This window comes from Orbicella franksi, chromosome 15 (assembly GCF_964199315.1).
Source record: "Orbicella franksi chromosome 15, jaOrbFran1.1, whole genome shotgun sequence".
Lineage (NCBI taxonomy): Eukaryota > Metazoa > Cnidaria > Anthozoa > Scleractinia > Merulinidae > Orbicella > Orbicella franksi.
The window spans coordinates 20,823,017-20,844,409 of NC_138159.1; the positions used below are offsets into that span (position 1 = coordinate 20,823,017).

A 21,393-nucleotide genomic window follows, 5' to 3' on the forward strand; every position below is an offset into this window, starting at 1 on the left:
TGAACTCCTAAGAGTACAGCAGGAGATCAGTAGAAATTGGCCAAATTGTGTAAAATTTCCATTTGGTTAAAACTGAAAACAAACACCACATAAAAGCACTGTTCTACAGCTTTCATTTGAATGTTCATACTTCCTAACAAATTTAATCGCGGGACTCAAAACTTAGTCCACATTCTGATGTGATTGAGGGTGTCATTTTGGCTCTGGACGGGAAATGTTAAGCCTTCAATTTCTGTAGATATAACGTGAAATGGAAACACTGCTACATACGTGCAATCACTGTTTACAAATAAACCCTTAGATGTGTTAAACTTTCTGCGACAGCACGATAGAAAAAATTGTTTTACCCACTTCTAGTGCCATTTCCTGGCTTAGCGCTTTTTTTAGTAAGCCATTCTTGTTATCGGCGGTCAAGAGGAAACAGGTTTGATAATTTTGGGCTTACTGCTGGGTTGGAAAAATGCCGCATTATAAACATTAATAAAAATAAGCATTTACACATTTCTTGGAAAAGATAGAGTTAAAAATACATGCATATCAAGTCGAAATTCGACCGAGTGAAAGACTTATGTCTTTTAAAGTAATCAGGTCGTTTCGTGAGTAAACTATCTATTTCAGGAGAGTAAGTTTGCGTGTTTCAAGCATTCCAGAATTTAATCACTACAGACTGTGGTCCGTCTGGTATTGTACGCTCTCGAATCCAAGAGCTTGATTCCATGCAGGCAAACAAAATAGTATTAGGAGGTCGAGCATCTCTTTGTTGCTATAACTGACACGTGGGTTAAGCTGAAATGGTAAAAGATTTCAAAGTCTTTTAGATACTCACTTGAGATTTTTCCACAAGATAGACTGGAAGACCATTGAGTGAGGAGAAAGTGGTCTCTCGTTCGATGAACCTTCTATCCTTCGTGCACATGTTTTAATTGTGGGAAATCTCGACCGCACACTTCAAACACATTTAATGCACACGCGGGGCACGCAAAAATCTATTTTATAAACCTACACAGAGTGCTCATTAGAAAAATGAAAGAGAAAAACGTGCCCAGAGTACGACAAGTGCTCGTTTCTGAGCGAAGAACAGGACCTCTAAGTAACACGTGCAGACGAGAATATCAACTTTGAATACGAGTATACTTGTTCAATGTATTTGCAGTTTGGTAATTTGTACATTTAAATTACAAGAGCTGGCTTTAGAGTCTATGTAGTCGACTGGTGATGGAATTAAAGTTGGTGCGGAAAGATTTTCTATTTGCGAGACTGGCAAAGCTTGTACAGTTTTCCATTGCCGCACCTGACTTGGTGCGGGTTCTCAGGTTTCTATCCCCAACTACCGACGAAAACGTTTGAGAAGTTTTTCCAGTGTTTTATTCTTAGACAACATGGTATATCATGATTATAAGCAAATAATCAGCAGAACACCTTTGGATTCAATGCAACCGTTATCCACTCTGTTAAGAAGTTGACATTCTCTAAAGAAAGAGACGGTTATCCGCTCAACGACTGAAAAAAACCCAATGTCAAAATTCAATCGCTTTTCAATGACCACACGTGTTATCGACTCTAGACAGGAAGAAAATTCCGTATTGTTTCAATGGTTAAGTGATTTATAACTTTCACTAAATATTATAACCGGAGTCATTCAACGGTTTCACCAAGCATCAGTTATTACCTGCTATCCGAGGAAACGAACTAAACATAAATCAACAAAATTAATCAGCATTTAGACCCTCGTAGTTGGGAATCAGTCATTTTTTTTTTCTTACTAAAGCGTCGTCTCTGAAGAGTTCTCGAGACTTAACTTTATTTAGATTTACAAAGCTATGATCTAACTAGCGAATTTAATCACAATCGACTAGGTGACTGACTTGCTTTAAATCTTGATTTCAGTGAAATACGTCTAAGCCTGGTAGATTCGAATTTCGCATTGCCTGTGGGCTTTATATAATGCCATGAAAATATATCGCGTCAAGAGACGCGTCCCATCCCATGTATGGTATGAATAAAATACAAATAACGCTTTGTTAACTTAATGTTGAATACAAAAATTGAGTACCTTGCTTCTCCGAATCTCTTTGGCCTTTGAATTCAACTGAGCGAGTTTTAAACTTCTTCTGATAATTAGGTGTTTTGACTTCAATTTATCAGTCAACAACTGACTAAACGGCTCGTTTTGTAAATTTATGCGACGAGTTTTTTAGCACTTCCTTATCGGAAAGCCGTGAAATATTTGTCATAAATTAGCCCTGGAGGCCGCACGGAGCTTCAAAGACAATCTGTTCGGCCATAAAGTCGTAAGATTATTAAACAGAGGACGGCTAATGGTTTCGGGCCATGCTGCTTTTGACAAAAAAGACGACAGGAATAACTCATCATTCTATAGTAATCTTTTGTTTCGGGTAATTTGTCAGTGTAAAGTGAGTTTATAGAGGAAAAGAAGGAAAACAAATGTGTAAAACGTTATCATCCTTTGTGAATCGAGTACGTGCCAAAAACAACGATTTTTCTTTTAGATGAAAAAACAACATAAAACTTCGATATTATTCGGAAAGATGATTTTGCAGAGTCAGTGAAGAGAGTTTTATTCAATCCTTCTCTTGGATTGTGGATTATTGAATGAAACTGCTGATCCATGGGGCAAAGGGGGTTTTAGACGAAAAGGAAGAATAAAATATATTCCTTTTGATGTATATGATAAAAATGGTAGCTTTTGGTATTTCCTAGAAGTAACACGTTTCACAAAAAAGCGAAGGAATACTCTAAGGCAAACATTTCGCTATCTCAGCCTTGTAAACGATATTTTAAATAACCACGAATGTGTTTAAATCTCTTCCAAAATGTTTACTTCACACACAGCATAGAAGTCAAAGGCAAGACATTTGAATAAACTATGAACCCCTGTTGTACATCTTCTTGTGAAGCAAAATGCATCGTTGTTTTCACTTAAAAAAACGCGAAAAGAAAAAGAAAAAAAAGGAAGAAAATTTACCTCCTTGAATCGATTAATTAAATTTAAAAATTATTTGAATAATGCCCTGTTTAGTTAAAGATCGCCTTTGTACTAAAAACCTGACGTTTCTGTACAGGGAGTCTTGTCCAAACGCTGACTGTAAATTTGCATTATAAAGGCAGAGACAAGAGCCTACTTGTTTAACCTCGAAAATTTCTCCGCGCTTCGATTGCATCTCGGAATATTCTTAGAAAAGGCGTATATCTTGTTTGTTTAACGTTTCGTTTTATATTTCGCGCGCAGATTGACGCACAGTCCCATTCTACGTTGGCAAGCGAAAAACAGCAAGAAAATATAGAGACTTTAGTAGAGAACGTTCGCCAAAGATAACTGTTTAGTAAAAGTTTTTGAAAGTAGGTCGAGGCTTGCGAAAATATACCGAGGATGGCGATTGTCAAAGCTCACCGACAATTAGTCTTTGGATGAGTGGACCAGTGAACCTTGTCGGAACTTTGAAATATTCTTTGAAATGAAAATTAGGCCGATTCTTCAGATGCTTTGGCCAATTTGGAAAAGCTTGCCGCAAGCCTGAGATAATGAATTTTTCATCATGCAGACCAAGGTTTGTAACGCGGCAAACGGGGCGGCTTTGAATTGCAAGATAAAACCGCCATAACATCGAAAAATAAATTAAATTGCTTTGAATAAGTTACGGCGGAGAGAATAAATTCAGTTTGTCTCTATTCCTTCTCAGTTAGGTCAGACACAAAAGAGATATTCGTCGAAATCAGTCACCATTCCCTTAGATACGTGTTTTGTCCAAGTTTCAGCGACAGTTTCTCAATTCCTGGCGTATAATTCAAGGCCATGCAATAAATGTATCTGTATGATCTCGGCTTGTTTCCTTCAATGAACTTTCAATCATTGCTACTTTGACTTCGTATATATATTGACCTGCAGACGGACCAGTTGAAAATATAAATATCATATCGGCCCAGAGAACTTTAAAACCCTGTTGTTTACTCGCTGCAGTTGTTGTGTACAAAGCTGCAACCGATTTTGCAGCATGACTCACTAATTATACCGTACTGGGTTAAAAAATGTCCCGCGAACCCAGTGTTTGCATGGTTTGGCCTTAATTATTAAATATTTTGTCTTTCACTACCTTCTAGTCTCTTATTTGAAGAATAATTACAATTTATACAAAGAAAACTGGCCAGAATTGGTATAAAACATGCATTTTCAGCTCACTTGTGTCTCTTATGGAGGGATGAAACTTTTTAATTAAATTTCTGTCAATTTGGCGTGACCTTATGAGACGGTATACATATTGGTCGGGCCATTCAAGGCAGGAATATACAGGGTTTATCCTTCGCGTGCTCCTGCCTAAACTGTGCTTTATAATTGTCGGCTCGAGGGCGTATAATCTCATTACCAAGCCTGTAAGCATCAAATAGAATACACCTGTGAAAACAATACCTCCGATTCCACACACCAACGAATCACAACGGCCATGGCATTCTTCAACATGCTGTTTGAGATCCAAACCTTCGAACAAGCGAATTTAATATCGTGTCTTCTTACTCGCGCGAAAGAAGACGGAAATTACTTTCAACGAAGCGGTTAGACTAGAATTTAAGTAGGGTCTGCATCAAGCAAGGGTGTGTTTATTTTACGAAGTGTCTAAGACGCAGTAAAGCGCTTAGATATCAATGCTCACTCGGCAGGATTACAGAAGTGGATTCGTGTTGTTTTGTTGCCTTTAGGTAAACATTTAAACGGCAGTTGTGCAAACTTTGAGTTGAACATTCCAACAAACTACACCGTTAGGTTGTTTTTGAAACGGAATACACATTTGATCTTTTTCAGAAAAAAAAAAAAAAAATCGTGCACCATAAATTCGAACCGCTAAATGGCAACGCTTTTAAGATAAACAGAAAAGAGGATTGCTTGGTGGGATTATAAATTATTTTGCTTTTGCTTTTAAGAAGAGATGACTTTTTAAAAACAACGAAGTCGCTGTGGAGGACTCTCGCTATTTAATGAGAAATAACCCTTTTAGTAAAACGTTGGTAGAAATGAAGATCACTGTGTGCTATTTAATTTTATTTTCTTTTTTAACGGTCAAGGAAATATATCAAGTAAACAAATTTCTAAAGCAATAAGCTGTGGAGTTTTTCGAAAACTAAAAGCGATGAAATATTTTGCTTATACCGTCAAAATAGCGTGTACTCTATATTGATAGCAAATTTAAAGGGAATCGGATTTTCAGCTGAGAAGTACGTAAGAATTCGCAAGAGTTTAACTCGGTAAACGTTATATTTTGTTATAAAAACAATGTCTGTGGGTGCCCACAAAGCGGAGAGCGCTCTAACTTTTCACGAAGTTATGGCTTTGCCTCTCCGTAAGATATCTGAAGGGAAATTTAGAGTCATGATCGAGGTAACATAAAACGAAGGGGCATGGACACTCGCTGGAAAAAGGTAGCTTCAACAGCGCCTGAAATTTAGGGAAATCGCTCGCGCAAAGAAGTTTAAAAATGAGTTAAAGTAATTAAGTGATCCGTTTTTATCTCCCGTGTGAAAACAGTGATCGGTTTAAACAAGGGGAACATTGACTGATGCGTTTGAAAGAGCCGCAAATCAACACGGCGAAACTTGAATTGTTTAAAATGACGCCCAATGAGTCATTCCTCCGGCCGGGAAATGTCTGTTTTCCTTTGAAAATGTTTAGTTAAACCATTATACCAGCAAAGTGCAGGTTTCTTTAGGCCTCAAGCCTTGTTCAAAGGGATTAGAAATAATTCAGTTTGATCTTTCTGTTAAATGAAAAAAAGGCAATTTAACTAAGAAGTTAATTTTTCATGGAGAAAGTAAAAGAACCCTCAATTTCCGAGCAAAACTCATAATCGAGGCACTTGTACAGATGGCAAAACATTCAGATACCTTCGGCAAGCTTTTTATTGTTACGGAAAACTCATTTGCCGCCATAATTTCGCTTTTATTGAGGTAATCAAATCCGCAATTATATCTTCTTGGTGTCAATAGAAACAATTTTATTAAAGTTTTAATTTAATTAGTGGCATGAAAAAATAAAAGCGATCGCTTAATTTTGCCTCTAAGTACTCAACAACCGTGTACAGTATTTAGATTGAAAGGATATTGTTTCAGTAATAATTGTTAATATCCTTGCAGCAATCTTGGCGGTTCGCTTTGTTGGAAACCGTGTGTATTGGGGAAATTTACATTGGGCCCAAGTGAATTAACCGTGTCGACTTCTTTCAGTTTGGCCGTGTGACGCAGGCGTAACGCAAGAACTGTATTGAAGATTATCACGAGTTTCTCACCATGAAAACAGACGGGAAAACACTGTAGGTTTGGTGGTAAAATGTTCAAAGTTTTTAACTCGATGACATACCGCGGACTCGCAAAGAACAGTCAAAATACGTCACTGAAAAAGGGCCGCATTAACCGGAAAAGGATACGAGAGATATTAGAGCGAGTCAGAAGAAGCGAAATGCTTTCTGATGCAAATTATGCAATAAACTAATCAGTGATCTAATTTGTTCTTTTCTTGTCGCTTCACAGACGGCCGAAATGAGGCCGAGCCGACATTTAGGAACAAAAGGCGAGCAATGAATATTTTCCACTGCCCATATATTCAAAATGAACTACGCGGAATCGAAATTAACTCAATTAAGCGAGCGAGCGCACAGGGCAGCTGTTGAGAGTTGTGCCTCGCACCTTGAACAATTGCATTTGAAGTTTTCCATTGTTCCCTATAATGACGGTCCACAAAGCTCTCAGTATCTTGGAGGCGTGAGCCGAAAGGCAATACTCTCTTTCTCGCGCGCCACAGTAAAATGACCCTACTGTGCTTACTTTACATATAAGGTAAAAGCGTGTTTCAGGCCTCTTTGACTTGTCAGTCAATTGACACTTTACTGCACGCAACCGGCTAAGTCATCAAACAGGATTTGCTGACCGCGGTAAACTTACCACGAGTTGCGTTTCAAACGCCACGGACTCACTTTGAATTTTGACAGCGTTTTCTATTATTGAATTTTTTCAGCTCGCGGTGGCATCTCGGGCAAATAGGTTTTGCTGGTTGTGAGAGAATTCCGTTGTTAAAGGCTTTGCTGGTGCGGGTTCGTCGAGACGAAATTCAACTCAGTCATTCTAGGACGATAAGGTATGGTTCAACACGCTTGAATAGTTTTTTAAACGTTCTTTCAGGTAAATAGGAATTAAAAGTTCTGGCGAGAAAATGAATCGCGTGTCTTAACCAACAACAATGAATAATTATGATAAATTTATGCTACGGACGACTCTAACGCAATGTTATTAAGATTGTTGTTTAGCTTGGCTAGGAGCACTGGTTCGTCGTTTAAACGGTGTTGAGATAGCATATATTGCTTCTAATATTACTTATAAGGAGCTTTTTAATTATTGCTCAAGAGCACATATACATTGATATTAGACTCGGGGTAAAAATTGAGATAGAAATTTACAGTTGGAAGTGCGATGTTGAGTTCGCAACATGCGAGTATGTGTCAAACTGGCAGCACCGAGTCTGTGCGGATAATTGCTTATTTACCGAGACTTAACTGCTATTCAATTAATTGATAGTAAATGTCAGGGCTAAATCCAGTATTTAGAAGGCTTCGAATTTAGCAGGGCTCGTGTTTGTACAAGAACAGTACACAATAATCGAGTCCACAACTCCAAACTAACTCCAACTGCGCCAAGTCATTTTCGTATTCTCCAGAAAAATAACGCTCTTGGGTTGACTAGCGAGTCGTGCTGCTGTTAACTTGTCAAATCAATCGCTCTACTGAATCGATATTTTGATAAGCTTCACTGGATTGCATTCAAAGCAACGCTTTTGAGAACAAAATCCAACACTTTAATGCTTTGAAACCGATAATAGGATCTACAACGGGTTCAGTAGATATACGATTCACCCGACAAAAAACTCGTGGTCACATCGCCCACATACTACAACAACACAAATTCGTCCCCGGCGAGTTCTTCAGAGTCGTTCCATCCGGCAACACAGGCTTTCGATCATTAAAGTTTCTGCTTGGTTGAAGAGGTTGAGCGAGTCTTCTAGGCATTGCTCAGACGATTTCGTGATTAGACACCCAAGGAAGAATGTGGAAATATTTTTTTTCTCTCCTCTCCCGTCGACTCGACTACTGGATCACTCTATTCTTTTGAATCGACTTCCAGGAGGACAGGAAGCCGGAAACTTTCATGCTGCTGTCTCAACCGAGCCACATTTTCAAAACATGACACACTTTCATAGCAACCTCCGTCCTTTTCCTCACCTAAAACGAACAGAAAACGTCCTAGCCACAGAATTGGACGCAGCTGACGAATATCAACGGTCGAACGACCGGTTCCAAAGCACGACGTTGTTTTGGTGACGCGGTGTAGATAGTGATGGAACGCTCTCTTGGGGAGGATGTTGTTGTGTTCATCTGTGGTACACCGGGACAACGCAATTCAGGCCATGCGTGTTTTCCTTGAAACAACACACGGGCAGGAGTCCAAACCACTCTTTCCGTTGCCCCTTCAGATTGATTTTTTGTGGTATTTGTGTCATGTGTGTGCCGAGTATTTTTCTTTGTTGGCATTTCAGAGAACAAGCACCTTGAGAGTTTCAGATAATTAGTGCAAAAATCAATTCTACTTCCTATGCTATCTTATCATTTGTTTCTATTTTCGTGTGAAGCTCTATTAAAATCTCTAGAATCCAAATACAAAATTTGGTTCCTTGTGTACTTTGCTAGGCAGAATGACTAGGTCAGAGACTGACTGATTTTATTCATCCTCTCACTGAGGCACCCTTCCAGAACTTCAGATGGCAAATGTCTTCGTTCAACTTGTCGTTTCAGACACAGCCACTAGAAAATCTCAACATTGTCTGTGTGGAAAAACGCTATCACATTCCATCATGTAAGAACTAACAGAAGCTTCTGTTACTTTTCCTGAGTCGTTTCCTACCGGCGGTTTAAGGCAGATACAATCAGACGGTAAATTGTCTTTCACTGCACTGACAACATATCTACTTGTTGTTCGGCTGCACAGTATCACCTGGATCAAACATAAGAGCCCTTTGGACAAATTTTAGCCTGACACGGAACTTACTGGCCTGTATTATTTTTTCCTTTAGAACAGGTATGTGAGGGTTTTTGAACTGTTTCGTATCTCGAAATAAGATTCAGGCCCAAAAAGTGTATTGTAGAGAATTTCGCTACGATACTGTCGCAGTCCTTCGGTAGACTGAAGGGCCTCTGAAGGTATGCCAAAATGACCTATGACAATTCCCTTGGAAAATGTGCACCAAATATAACTTTGTGACGGTTTTGGTTATTACTTCCTTCTTGAATTATTGTGAGCCGATGTGTATAAGGCCAATTTGTGATCGAGTACAGCTTTTTACTGAATGTATAGGAAATCGGGTAATCAAACTACAGTGGAACTTCGTCATGCGGATACACAACTTGGAGTACAGTTCTGTCGTGACAAAAAAGCTGAATCTTACAGCTTAAAATGTAGATCCTCTAAGTGCTATTTCAAAGACATTTTGGGAAATCTAAGCTCGTTTTCGGCTGCCTGTTGATCTTTGAGACATTAGTGATATCATGCGTTGAGTTTTAAGAACTGAACTGGTCATTAATCGAGTGCGATAAAGCCTTTGGCTTTCAACATAATAGAAAGGAAGGTAATTGAATGCTGTTTCAGGAGCTTCTTCGTTTTTCAGTGGCGAATGAGAATCTTGTCTGTAAAATAAATTCTTCTTGGCAACGATTAGGAGGTAAATAAAGCCGAGAATTAAATACCCTGATTTTAGCCGATACTTGGCTTCGGCGTAAAGTCATTGGCATGATATTTCCACATGCAGTCACCTCGTCAAACTGCGAAACAATGAATTGAAGAAAACTGACTGTAAACGTTCCAATTCCATAAAAGCGTGTTCTTGCAAATATAAGTTCAAAGATGAGCATATTTTCCCTTGGTTTAATTTTTAGATATTGTGAGTTTGTATGTCCTCTGTTTTCCTATTAAAGGAAACGAGAAGAAAAAGAATTCCAGCAGGAGCTGTATTTGCGTGAATTTTCACAATCCCACCCATTCGAATGTAATTTTGGCAAACCAGCTCAAGGTTGGCTGATTTTTGATCAAATTATACTGTGAAATAGATGGATCTCCGATGATTTACTAGACTAATGAGACTGCTCTAATGCTCGTGAACATGAAGCTACCGAGCAAATCATAGGTAAGAAAAACTCTCTCACGCATCGAGGTCATTAGTTTAAGAAGCTTGGTGTCTTATCAACTTTTTCGTAAATGTGGATGTTTGGAGATTGAGATATCAAGACTTCGTGACTTCGTATTCGATATAAAGCAATAACCACATTTACGTTAATGTAGCTTCAGGAAACCACATAAAAAGGATTAAATCAGTTGAAGTAGCTTGTAAGACTTCCTTGACGAAGAAGTTAAACGGCTGCAGAAGAGAGAATGTGGTTTCGGTGACGCCCAGCTCTTAGGACATAGAGACTCACTGAGCTGACCAATTGTCTTTTAGAACAATTTAAATTGCTTTAAAAATACCATAGTTGGTTAACATGATTTATCCGAATCCACAAATTAGAAATAAAACGACACAGTCATTTGGCAATGCTATGGAGACCCCAAGGACTGCTTAGCTTGAAACATGCCTTTGATGAATTTCTTGACTGAAATCTATTTAGGGAGCTGTAAATGTTTCATTCGACAGGTGATAAATGGAAAAAAAAAAAAACATTTAACCAAAGCTGTGTGCGGCTTTTTTTTTTTTTCCCAAACTTAATTAAACGTTAACTTGTATTTCAAGGTTGTAATTCAGCTTGTCAAATAAAATTGCTTTCATCTCTGCTAGCACGCTATGCATGCGTCTGAAGTTTAAACACATTGCAGGGTCGAGTTATTTATGGTTTTGTGGAAAGTTAAAATAAGTCCTCCCCACATTTCCCTTTATAACTAAAATCGATAGCCTATAAACCGCAGACATAAAGGGAGCTAATTTTGTCTTTTCAACCAGATACGACGGTTCTGGTGACCTTTACAGGCATGCTTTGTTAAGCACACCACGCAAGTGAACAAACATGCCTTATCTTTATAAGATCTGCTTTTGAAACAAAGCATTCACATACTTTTAAAGGTAAAAGACATCATGAGAAAATTGAGTAAGTAGAGTAGCTGCTTTCTTCTCATGTTTTCCCCTTGGGATAGTTTTTCTCGTATTTGAACAGAAATTGAGTATTCATGTATTATGCACCGTCGGAATTGGTCAAAATATCCTGCAGTTTTCAACGAAACGTAATGAATCAGTAAAGAAGCATCTTTTAAGCGTTTTGAGGCATGGCTACCCAATTCAAGCTTTATAAATATCGTTTTTTCTTTTTGAAGACGATCGCTTTTTGGACTAAACAAAAGCAACGAATCCGCGATTTCAGCATTAGTTAATTACCTAATGTACCTCATTTGCTGTAACTCGTCTATCTATCTTTGCCAATTCCCTACAGTTCCACTGAACCAGACTGATTGTAATTCGAAAATGGCCTGAATGTGAGCCGTGTGAACCTCTAGCAAAGTAGGAATGAATTACATATCAGCTTTTATTCCGAAAAGGTTCCATTTGGGGTTCAAATATGAATACAATAGGGCATATGTATTTTTGATCAAAATAGTGATAGGCCATTGAATTGATGTGAAAGCTCAATGTTCCACTGAAGCCAAATGGGTGCAAACAGTTAACATGACTAATTTATCACGGAAAGCAATTTTATAGTCAGAATATATACCATACTTAACTTAGACTTGCGAGGAAAAACAACTTTGTTTTCGAATTCATAGTCATGTCGCAGTATAGCTGGCACCTTTTTGATATTTAGCTTGAATCATATGATGTCGTAAACATGGGTTAGGTGCGCTGATATTGGCTCACAATACTATACTGTGTTGTTTGGATGTTCAAAGTGTTTTAGTTGCCGCCCTTATTCCATTCCATCATGAAATGGACGAGAAACAAGCTTTTTACTGAATCTTTACTGCCCATGAATTGCTGATTAGGCAACTTCATCATTGGGTCTTTTCAAATGGGAGTCAACAGCATTTGTGAATTGTATCGTGCAGGAAAGCAAGTCTTGTCTTTTATTATTTCTTTTCTCTGGATGGGTTTCGTTAAAGGTGCAATATTACTAGTGAAAAATTAAACAAGAAAATACCAGTAAGGTAATTGCGTATCAGGAAGCAGTTTGCGTGCTTTTGAAGTAAGGACACGACTTTAAAAGGGTTAAGAGACGTGAAATATCGTGTTGCGTTAGAATGCTTTGGAACGTTTACAACCAGGGCCCATCTACAGCGTACCTTGAAAGTGAGACATTCTTATCTGAGCAAATCTGTTTCAGATTTCTCGTTTAAACAGTTTTACAGCTAAGTCGATCAGCACAGGTAAGTAACGAAACATTTCAATCAAGAATTCCTTGCAATAGCTTCTGTTCTGTGCACCCGATTGTTAAATCACAGTGAAAAGATCAGGCTATCAATGTTCCCTGGCGAATTTTCGCTCAGAGCCGGGTAGATTCGTCTTATTCCCTCAGAAACCATTTAGACAGTACCGGAATTAGATAACAAAGTCGTGATATCATTGAAGAGGTAAACTAAAGGGATGGAGAAAACTTTACAATTGATCAGAACAATGGAAACCTTTCGGAAAACTTACAAAATCGAAAATCCCTACATAGCGGAAATTGACGTATTGAGATAACGTTTTATTTTAATGGAGTTCATTAACATTATCCTCTGGATAGAAGATTTTGGTATGAATACACATGTAGACATTCAGAAGAAATATAATAGTAATCAGAGTAGCGTACTAATCCTTCAAAGTAAATGCAAAAACAACCACGTATGAAAAACCGCGAATCAAGATTAACTTGGGAAAATACATCACTGACGGTCAATGTAACAATCCTTACTCTTTTCTAGCTCTAAAAAAAATCTTACAAAAACATCGCAAATATGATAGAACTCCATCGTCTTGTAGCAATGTCTGGCTTGAATAAGTCACCTACGCACGGTTCTTAAATTCACTGATTTAAGTCTACGACGCTTCGGCCCTGAGGTGGACGAATGACACTTGACAATAGGTAATGGTTGGGCCGTAATGGTTGTGTCATTTCTTTCAAAACACAGAGAATGAAAGCATTCACGTCCGATTTTCTCTGACCGCAAAGAAAGCCCCAACACGTCCATTACGCAATACTTGCTTGGAACGTCACGAAGGATGTGATAAGCCGCAGAAAAATACTAATTAGATCTGGATCTAAAGCTTGTACGTTTCTTTGAAGAAACACAAAAAGCTATTTTAGAGGAAATGTGGTACAAATGTGGAATATTTTAAACCACAAACTAGGCATGACAGCTAGGCTTGATGACAATCATAATTCGCTTATTGCTCTAAATGAAATGAAACCCGCCCCCCCAATTAGTTGATTGAAAACACGACTCTGGTGATATACATTACACTGGTTGTCTCGGCGCCTCGCAGGCCATTATTTCATGTCTGTCACCGTAGAAGTCCTATAATCATTTGGATCAGGCAATTGGAGGTTAACTTTAGGGAACAAAACAACTTTGAAATGAGAAATTGCGTTGACACCTTGGGTTTAAAGCGTATCTTTTATCACCATGTGACTTTGGCGCCACTTAAACACCCCAGAATGCAGAGATAGAGAAAACCAGATATTTGCTTTTAGCACATAAATCACTGTCACCTGCCCACATGATAAGAAACATGTATGTTAAATCATTGCTCATAAACGTCGACGCCGATTTACAACAGATAGAAATACACCTTTACCACACACATAGCCAAAACAATAACTTGCGAATACAACACATCTTTACAAAGAAAAGTATTGTCCCAGCGAACACAAAAAAATCACATTAATCGAATCATCCATACCTGAGTGATCACTTACAAGAACGGAACCAGAGCTAAATTTATTTTGATGCTATCAGAGCCTGGTATCACATGGGCGTGTTGATTATTTGACTCACAGTAATTCAAGGCTATATATACTTTGAATAGAAACAGGGAAAACATAATTGAATGCATTCCTTTGTACGCTGAAAACTGACAGCTCGTCTCTCTGTTGGTGGTATCAGTGTTATAGACCAGAGACTGAATGGGAGTAATTTTATAATCACAAGCGCTGTCTGTTTCTCTCTCTTCTCAGCGGACTCGGTTGACTGCGACAAAATGGCGGGCTATTTTGGTCATGTCGGAGGACATGTGCCTCCTTATTCAGTAGGTGGCCATGGATTGAGTCATCCTGCTCCAAATATCGATTTCTTCAGCCAAATGGCACCTCCACCATGCGGTAAGTTGTTTTGTAATAGACATTAAAGCCAATTACGAGCTTTATAGTTTGGTAAATGGAGGGCATGATGAGGTTGCCGTTGCTTCAGTTACAGCCGTCTACTGTTGTTCCGGGCAACTTTGCTACGCCTAGGACGGTATATTAGTGGACATATTACATTCCATCTTTCTAGGCTCACTGGAACTGCTGAAATAATTGAGAGTTAGTAAGAAAACTTAGCTTTGCAAATTAAGAATTCCAAGTTCCCGAAGCGTGAAGGTCATGGGATCGAAAACGTCCTTGCAGATGAGGCGCAAATTTCATGAAAAGATGCGCCCTGAGATCTTTATGATTTCTTATTCACGTAAACTTATTTACCGACCATGCCAAAATTGTAGAAGTCCGACGGGCTGGGTTGCAGTTTTCGAGGTAATCCGCAACCTTGGGAATAGCGCAGCGACATTCGTTGGGGCACGTTGTAGCATGCTTATTTTGAAGGCTTTTTAACCTTTTGGTAACCTAAGAAAAGCAATTCAATTTGCTAATAGAAACAACGATTTACATGTACGGATTTTCACATAAAAGCATTGTTTAAACAGTTCTTGTTTGCTATATAATTACACATCGTTAGAGGCTTAATAAATCATCATTCCGTTTGCGGTAATGTGAATAAAATTGCAATGGACGACACTAGATGACAGAATTGAACCAGAAGGAGTTACGCGGTAATAGTTTTAGTTTTGTCTACACACTTGTCTAATTTGTCGAAGAAGGCTCCACTAATTTATGACATTGAGTGCAATTATGTCTGGTCTGTTGATAAAACAAACGTCCACATGCGTCAGGATCCACTTTTGATGTTTTGACACCACACTGTCGAAGTTTCTTGCCCTTCGTTCAATCATACTGCCAAGTGTGGTTTCCTTCAGCATTTTAGGTCATGTGTGGATCGTTAATGAGCCATTTTAATAACGATTCTAACAACTATTCGGTTAAACACGAGAATAAACTTTGTGTTCTAATGATTACCTTGTCAAAACACTTCATTCCAGTTATGGCGCGACATCCGTCTTTAATTAGAGTCTTGTGGTTACTTCAGAGATCGTATGCGGGCAAACAAAATCTCACATTTTTTTTTCTTTACAAGTCGTTACAGCATATGCAATGCACTTCTGATGCCATTCTATTTCTGTGAAAGCTCTCACATGTCATAAAATCGAATGTGTTTACTTTTCAAATGTTCAGACGCCCATGCGGTGGCAATATGGTGGACGTAACTTCTCCCTGCATGGGAGCAAGATGTTGTTGGGTTGGTAGCCTGGGATGGTGTCCATGCAGTACAAGGTCTCAGAAAACGTTTAACAGCAGCAATAATTTTCATCTCAAATAGTATTGTACATGTAGGTGCAAGAGAGTTACAGGGAAAACAATTTGGACAAAAACTTGTAGATGCTGCTTGGACAAAAACCTGAAGTATGACGATTCAATCTAATTGCTCGTAGAGAATTCTCGTGGTTCTGTCTTCTGCATGTTTTTCTTTGCTCTCTGTGTGCAGTGGCTGGTTGGTTTGCCACGAAAAAAGAAATCTAAGTTACGACTATGCGGTGAAGGCTGTCGTCAACTATGTTCTCGTGTTTGTTCTGTTTTTGTTTGTTGTTTGTTAAATGTGCTTGTAACTTTTGAATCTGTTAGGTTACCTTCTGCAGTGTAAAAATTATGAAATGAAAGCTGCTGATGATTTGGACAAATTCAATCGAAATTGTGAAAGTCGGTCAGTGGATAGAAATCTAGAACAGAAACCTAACTTAACGGTGTATGAAAATGAAGAAATTCCTTAATCCATTAAACTCTTTAATGGCAATAACATCAACTAAGAGATCGATCGTTCTAATCCAGTGGAAATATTTCTCAGTTACATGTGGACGTATGTGATATTGTCTAAAATCTGTACAATGCCTAAATTTGGGCCCCTCGTGAATTCGTCTAACAATTTATGTTTAAGTGTAAGTATTTTGGGTCCAGCTGTCGCTCTTAGCAGCAAGGAGATGTGTAGTCTGTAGCGTATGTTATATAAAAGAATTAAAGACATTTGTTGCTTGTTCAGTAGCATTGTCCAACTATGTCCGTAATGTTGGCTTGGAATAATAACGAATACAGACAGTATTTGGCCTCCGAAGCCGCTTATAAACTACATTTCCAAAATCTCTCCTCAAAATTTAAAAGTTGCAAAGAACAGTCTCTGTTCGTTTGGGTGAAGGCAATGTGAGCAACTCAGTGCTAAACAAAATTCGGTATGGAATTATCTAATCCATACATTTTTCAGTGTTGTGAAAGTTTCAACTGCTAGGAAACGGGCGTTAGGGTCCGGAAGCTCGGCGATATAGTCCTGCTTGGCTAAGTATCAGACGTTGTGGGTAATAACCACATATCTGGCGTTGGAGTTTACGGAAGGAATGAATGGCAACAGGGGCGAGGTCAACGTATTTGGCTGCTGCTAACATTGTTTACGGGTCTCAAATGCATACTTTGGGTTTGTTTTATTACAGGAGAACATTTTTTCGTTTTAATCTCTTTAAGGCAACGAGAGACACTTCCTCTACTCCTCCACGTCGATGATATTTCGTTTCGTTTGGTGTTCTTGTCTACCTGGCGACATTTACACAGGAATTAGGCATATGTTGTTATGATATTTCCTTATTTCCTTGAAGAGCTTATGAACTAACAGTTACACGAATTTAACGAGCATGCACGCAAAGATTAAAGAAATAGTTATGCATTACTGAATAAAGCTGACGGAAGTTAGAGCTACATTTGAAGGGCTGAAATTTTAAAACAAGTCTTACACTTTCACCTCGGAATTACAAAGTAAATTCAGAAATAAAGGGGACTTACAAATCTCAATTGCAAGTTATTGTGACATACTGTAAGATGTTTCAGATACGTTATTTTACTTCAAAGTGATACTCGACTGGATTGTTTTCAGCTAAACTAACCATTTCAAGAGTTAACTTAGATAAAGACAGTTTCTATTTCTCGCTTTACAGACTGAAAAAGATTTCGTTTCTGGTAATTCAGTAAGGCACACTGTAAATATACCCAAGTTATCGTGACTCAATTGACTTCAGACAAGTTCATTACGTGTTATGATTTGTTAGTGGAGTTTATCAAACCCCCCTTCACCATTGACTAAGATCATATCATTTCCTCTTTTCTGTGGTTATCAAAACATTCTTTGTTTTTTAACTTAGCATGAAGTCTTTTCAGCCTACCCTAGTTTTCGTAAACATTATTATTGCTCCATGAACGCTTCTTGAATAAAATGCAAAACCTGCGGGCGAAGAGTTAACAAACGGTGTGTTTTGACGCAATTTTCTCAGACACTCACAGAAGATGGAATATTGTCAAACAGTCCGTCGACGTTTTTGTGTGTGATTTTCCACTTGATACGAAGAACCAGATCGACAAAATTATAGATCACTGCATGTAGAATAAATTACGCCTAGAGGTACAGAATTGGTGACTTTTATAATCAATTAGCCTGTGTTCCTTGGCCAGGGTGAAAGATGTTTGTACATAATGCCTGGCTACAACCTCGTGCAGATACTTCGTTCTACTTAACCAGTGGCTCAAGCATGCGCAGTAGAAACCAAGCCTACCAGTGAAAGTCAACAAGTATGTATTACTACGCATGTTTGAAATAGGGCGTATAATCGCGTGATGCGTGAAGTGTAACACGGGGAGTGTAACACAAAATCTCAGTAGGTAACAAGTTCTCAAACACAATACAGTCTGTTTGTATTGAATTATTCATGACGTTATTTCAGACGTGAAAAATAATATAAAGTTGAAGCAGGGAATAAGGATTACACTGAAGTGTATAACCCTGAAAATGTCCAGCCAAGGAACCAATCCCAAGGAAATATGAAATTGAAAAGCCATTCTATCGTTTTATAATTTTATTTCTCCAACTGAACCAGGAATTCAGTGCAGTCTTCTCCAATTCTTTTGATAAATTCTCTGTTTTGGTATAATTGGTAGGCGAGGCAAAGTTCGAGGCAAATCCCAGCTGGTCGTCAATGTTACCATGAGTTTAACGTTTCTTGTGGTTTTGGGTTAAGCCATATGGTTAAGCGTCTAAGAATCTTTACCGCTCTACATGGATACTAATCTATCGCAAGTTCATATACCAAGGAAATATGTCTTCTCTCGAAGATGTATCATGGCCGTACAGTCATTTCCAGTCCAAACTCATTGTAAACAGATGATTAAAACATAGCTGGACGGTTTCATTATTTTTTTTCTCATCTACCTAAAACAGCTCGGCAACAACACGCTGTGTAAAAGGGGTCTTTATGTATGATGACACAGAATGTGTACGTATAACTAATTTCAAACTTATATGACAAATGACTTTATCTCACTTAGGTCCTCAAAGACACTGCCCTAGCGGTTAGTCTCCATTTAAAGGCAAATTGTTTCTCGTTTTACAAAGCATAACCAGTTGTTTAGCTGCTTAGATATATTTGGTCTTAACTCGTTTTGCGTATAGCAGTTGTTTATAGTGTTAACTGTCTTGGAAAATTACACAACGATACCTAAGAGCTTCTTTCAATCCAGTTTTCTGTTTTCTGACTTTTGATGTATTTTAGAGCTGTAAATTAAAGTAAGCATGTCCAGTTAAAACAAACAGCTTAAAATGTACTCTTGTCGTAAAATATTATTAGTTTTTGTAGAGCTGTACAAGACAGAAAAAGTTGATTACCTATCACATTGGGTAGAACAATTATGCTTTCACGATCACTTTTTATCTTCTCATGACATGACTGCTTGACTTTGTATTGATAAGACGCTGATCAGGTGTTAATTCTCAAAGGCTTAGTCTATCCTACTCTTATGCACTCCAAAGATCACTTCATAAATTCTCCTAAGTACTTGCTTACATTTGGTTTTAAATATACTAGTTCTAAGAATTTAATAGCATATCACTGAAGACTATTCTCTAGTTTATGGTTTTCTGAATACTTATGAGGGAGTTGAATTAAAGATGTGTTTTCTGTTTTCTCCCAACACAGCTCATCCACGAAAACAGCGCCGAGAACGAACGACTTTCACTAAAGCTCAGCTTGAAATTCTTGAAGAGCTTTTCACCAAAACAAAATATCCTGACATCTTCATGAGAGAGGAGGTCGCCATGAAAATCAGTCTCCCAGAAAGCAGAGTGCAGGTAAATATTTCGTTCTGCTGTTAATGATACTTTCAAATTGTCATGATAAACGAAAACCTGTAGAGGGATGTAGCAATTAGAGAGAAAATCAATTTGAGCTCCATTTTAACTCTTCCAGCTGCGCGAGATTTGCATATTGTTCTCAGCACGCGTTGCCGACCTATGATAAACAACGTGCGGAATAGTGTCAACAAACGCGCGCGGTTGTCGCGACTCGCGCGCAAAGACAAGCACGACATGGCATAAGGCTTTGACTCTCAAGCATAGGCTGCTAGACTTAAAAATGTGACATGATGTCAAGAGGTTGTTCCAGGTGACGCCTCGATAAATCGAAGGTAATTGTTGGACCCGATTTATTATCACCCTTAGACAAGATCGTTAAACTATAGATGTTGTTGCAAGTTATTTCCCGTTGTTTTTTCATTGAAATATCGGAGAAAAGTAAAGTGCAAGAAATCAAGTGCAAGACATCATTTCATGTTGCTGTACACAAAATTATCTTCAGACAAGCGATAACCTCTAAACAATAGATGATGAGGTTGAAAAATGCCACTACTCGAAATAGACAGGTGTGGTAAAGATGAGAGAAACAATTCGCAATTTTACTTTTATTCCTCTAGAGTAATAACCAAACACTAGCTACATTTGTGGAAAGAAAAAAGACTCAATAAATGGGGTTTCCTGCTTTGGAACCATTGTCTTAGCATAATGTTTTGCTTTTCCGTTAACCGTGAGCGTGTGAGAGCTTAAACTTCTCAACGAGAGAGAGTATTGGAAATCGCGACCTGTTTTAGTTGATAACACTTCCCCTAGTTTATTCACTTTAATTTCTGTTAAACGACGTTTTATGTTTTGGATACTAAGATGATAATTCACAAGGAGATTTCTTCGGTACCTCTCGGTCATGATTTATGTTTTATCATGGTTGGAAATAAACACAAATTCCATTCGTGAAGTCATGGGAGGACGGCAGTTCGATAGCAAAGATTGTCCAACACTTCAAATGGAAGTCCAAAATCTGAATTTGTTTACCTTTCACTCAGACAACGTAAATAGTTAGCTGAAGAAGACCATCCACAGTCGAGGGATATCCATGTCGTAATTGTATCATGATTTTGTGGAAGCCGTTGACTGATAAACCCCTAAATCATTTCATCTACAATTTATCATTTACACTTCGCTATAAGATAATGACTATATACCCTAGTAAAACAAGTACAGTGATGTGAATCGTTCAAAGTTTGAAATGTAGATTGCCAATGTACTGTTGTGTTATCTTTGTTCCCCGATAAGCTGCATTTTCTTTTTACTCTTACGATCATTCTTTTAATTCAATCCATGTTTTTTTTTATATATTGCGTGCTTTGAAATCGAAACATGGTAGTTAAAAGGTTACATTTGGAATATTGGATGTACCACATTTCTGTTCCTCTTACATAACATTCAATTGTTCTATCTTTAGGTTTTCATGTTAGCTATTTCGCCAAGTTTCGTTGACAGATTGTGAATCTAGAAAAATCTCTTACTGTCAAAGAAGTACTAATTTGGATCGTCTTTTAAGCCGAGAGAATGTTTTTCTCTACCCTACGTTTTCTTAAGTAAACTCTTCCTCTTCGAATACAAGCGTTTCGTTTCTGATATTAGTTGAAATGCAGAACTGTAGTCAAATATAAGTTTTCAGTTTCTGGCATATTATCTTTGCAGATCATCCGGACTACAAGATCATCTTTTACTTCATTTTCTCTGTTTTTAGCTACGTATTTTTCTGATATTACCTTCAATTATTTTTAACTGATTTGCCTAGAG

General features: G+C 38.1%; 1 protein-coding gene across 5 annotated transcripts in view; it reads left to right on the forward strand.

Annotated features, from left to right (window-relative positions):
* Positions 1 to 21,393, forward strand: part of LOC145470825 (homeobox protein otx5-B-like) — a 95,996-nt gene that overhangs the window by 70,441 nt on the left and 4,162 nt on the right. The window contains exons 1-3 of one of the 5 annotated variants that reach the window (XM_081454689.1): positions 5,127 to 12,450; positions 14,241 to 14,384; positions 19,436 to 19,587. In XM_081454689.1, the coding sequence (XP_081310815.1) occupies positions 14,264 to 14,384; positions 19,436 to 19,587 (273 nt within the window). In that variant the 5' untranslated portion in view covers positions 5,127 to 12,450; positions 14,241 to 14,263. Of the gene's footprint in view, positions 1 to 5,126; positions 14,385 to 19,435; positions 19,588 to 21,393 lie in introns of those variants that run through there. The other 4 variants (XM_081454691.1, XM_081454688.1, XM_081454690.1 and 1 more) reach the window with 4 other exon arrangements.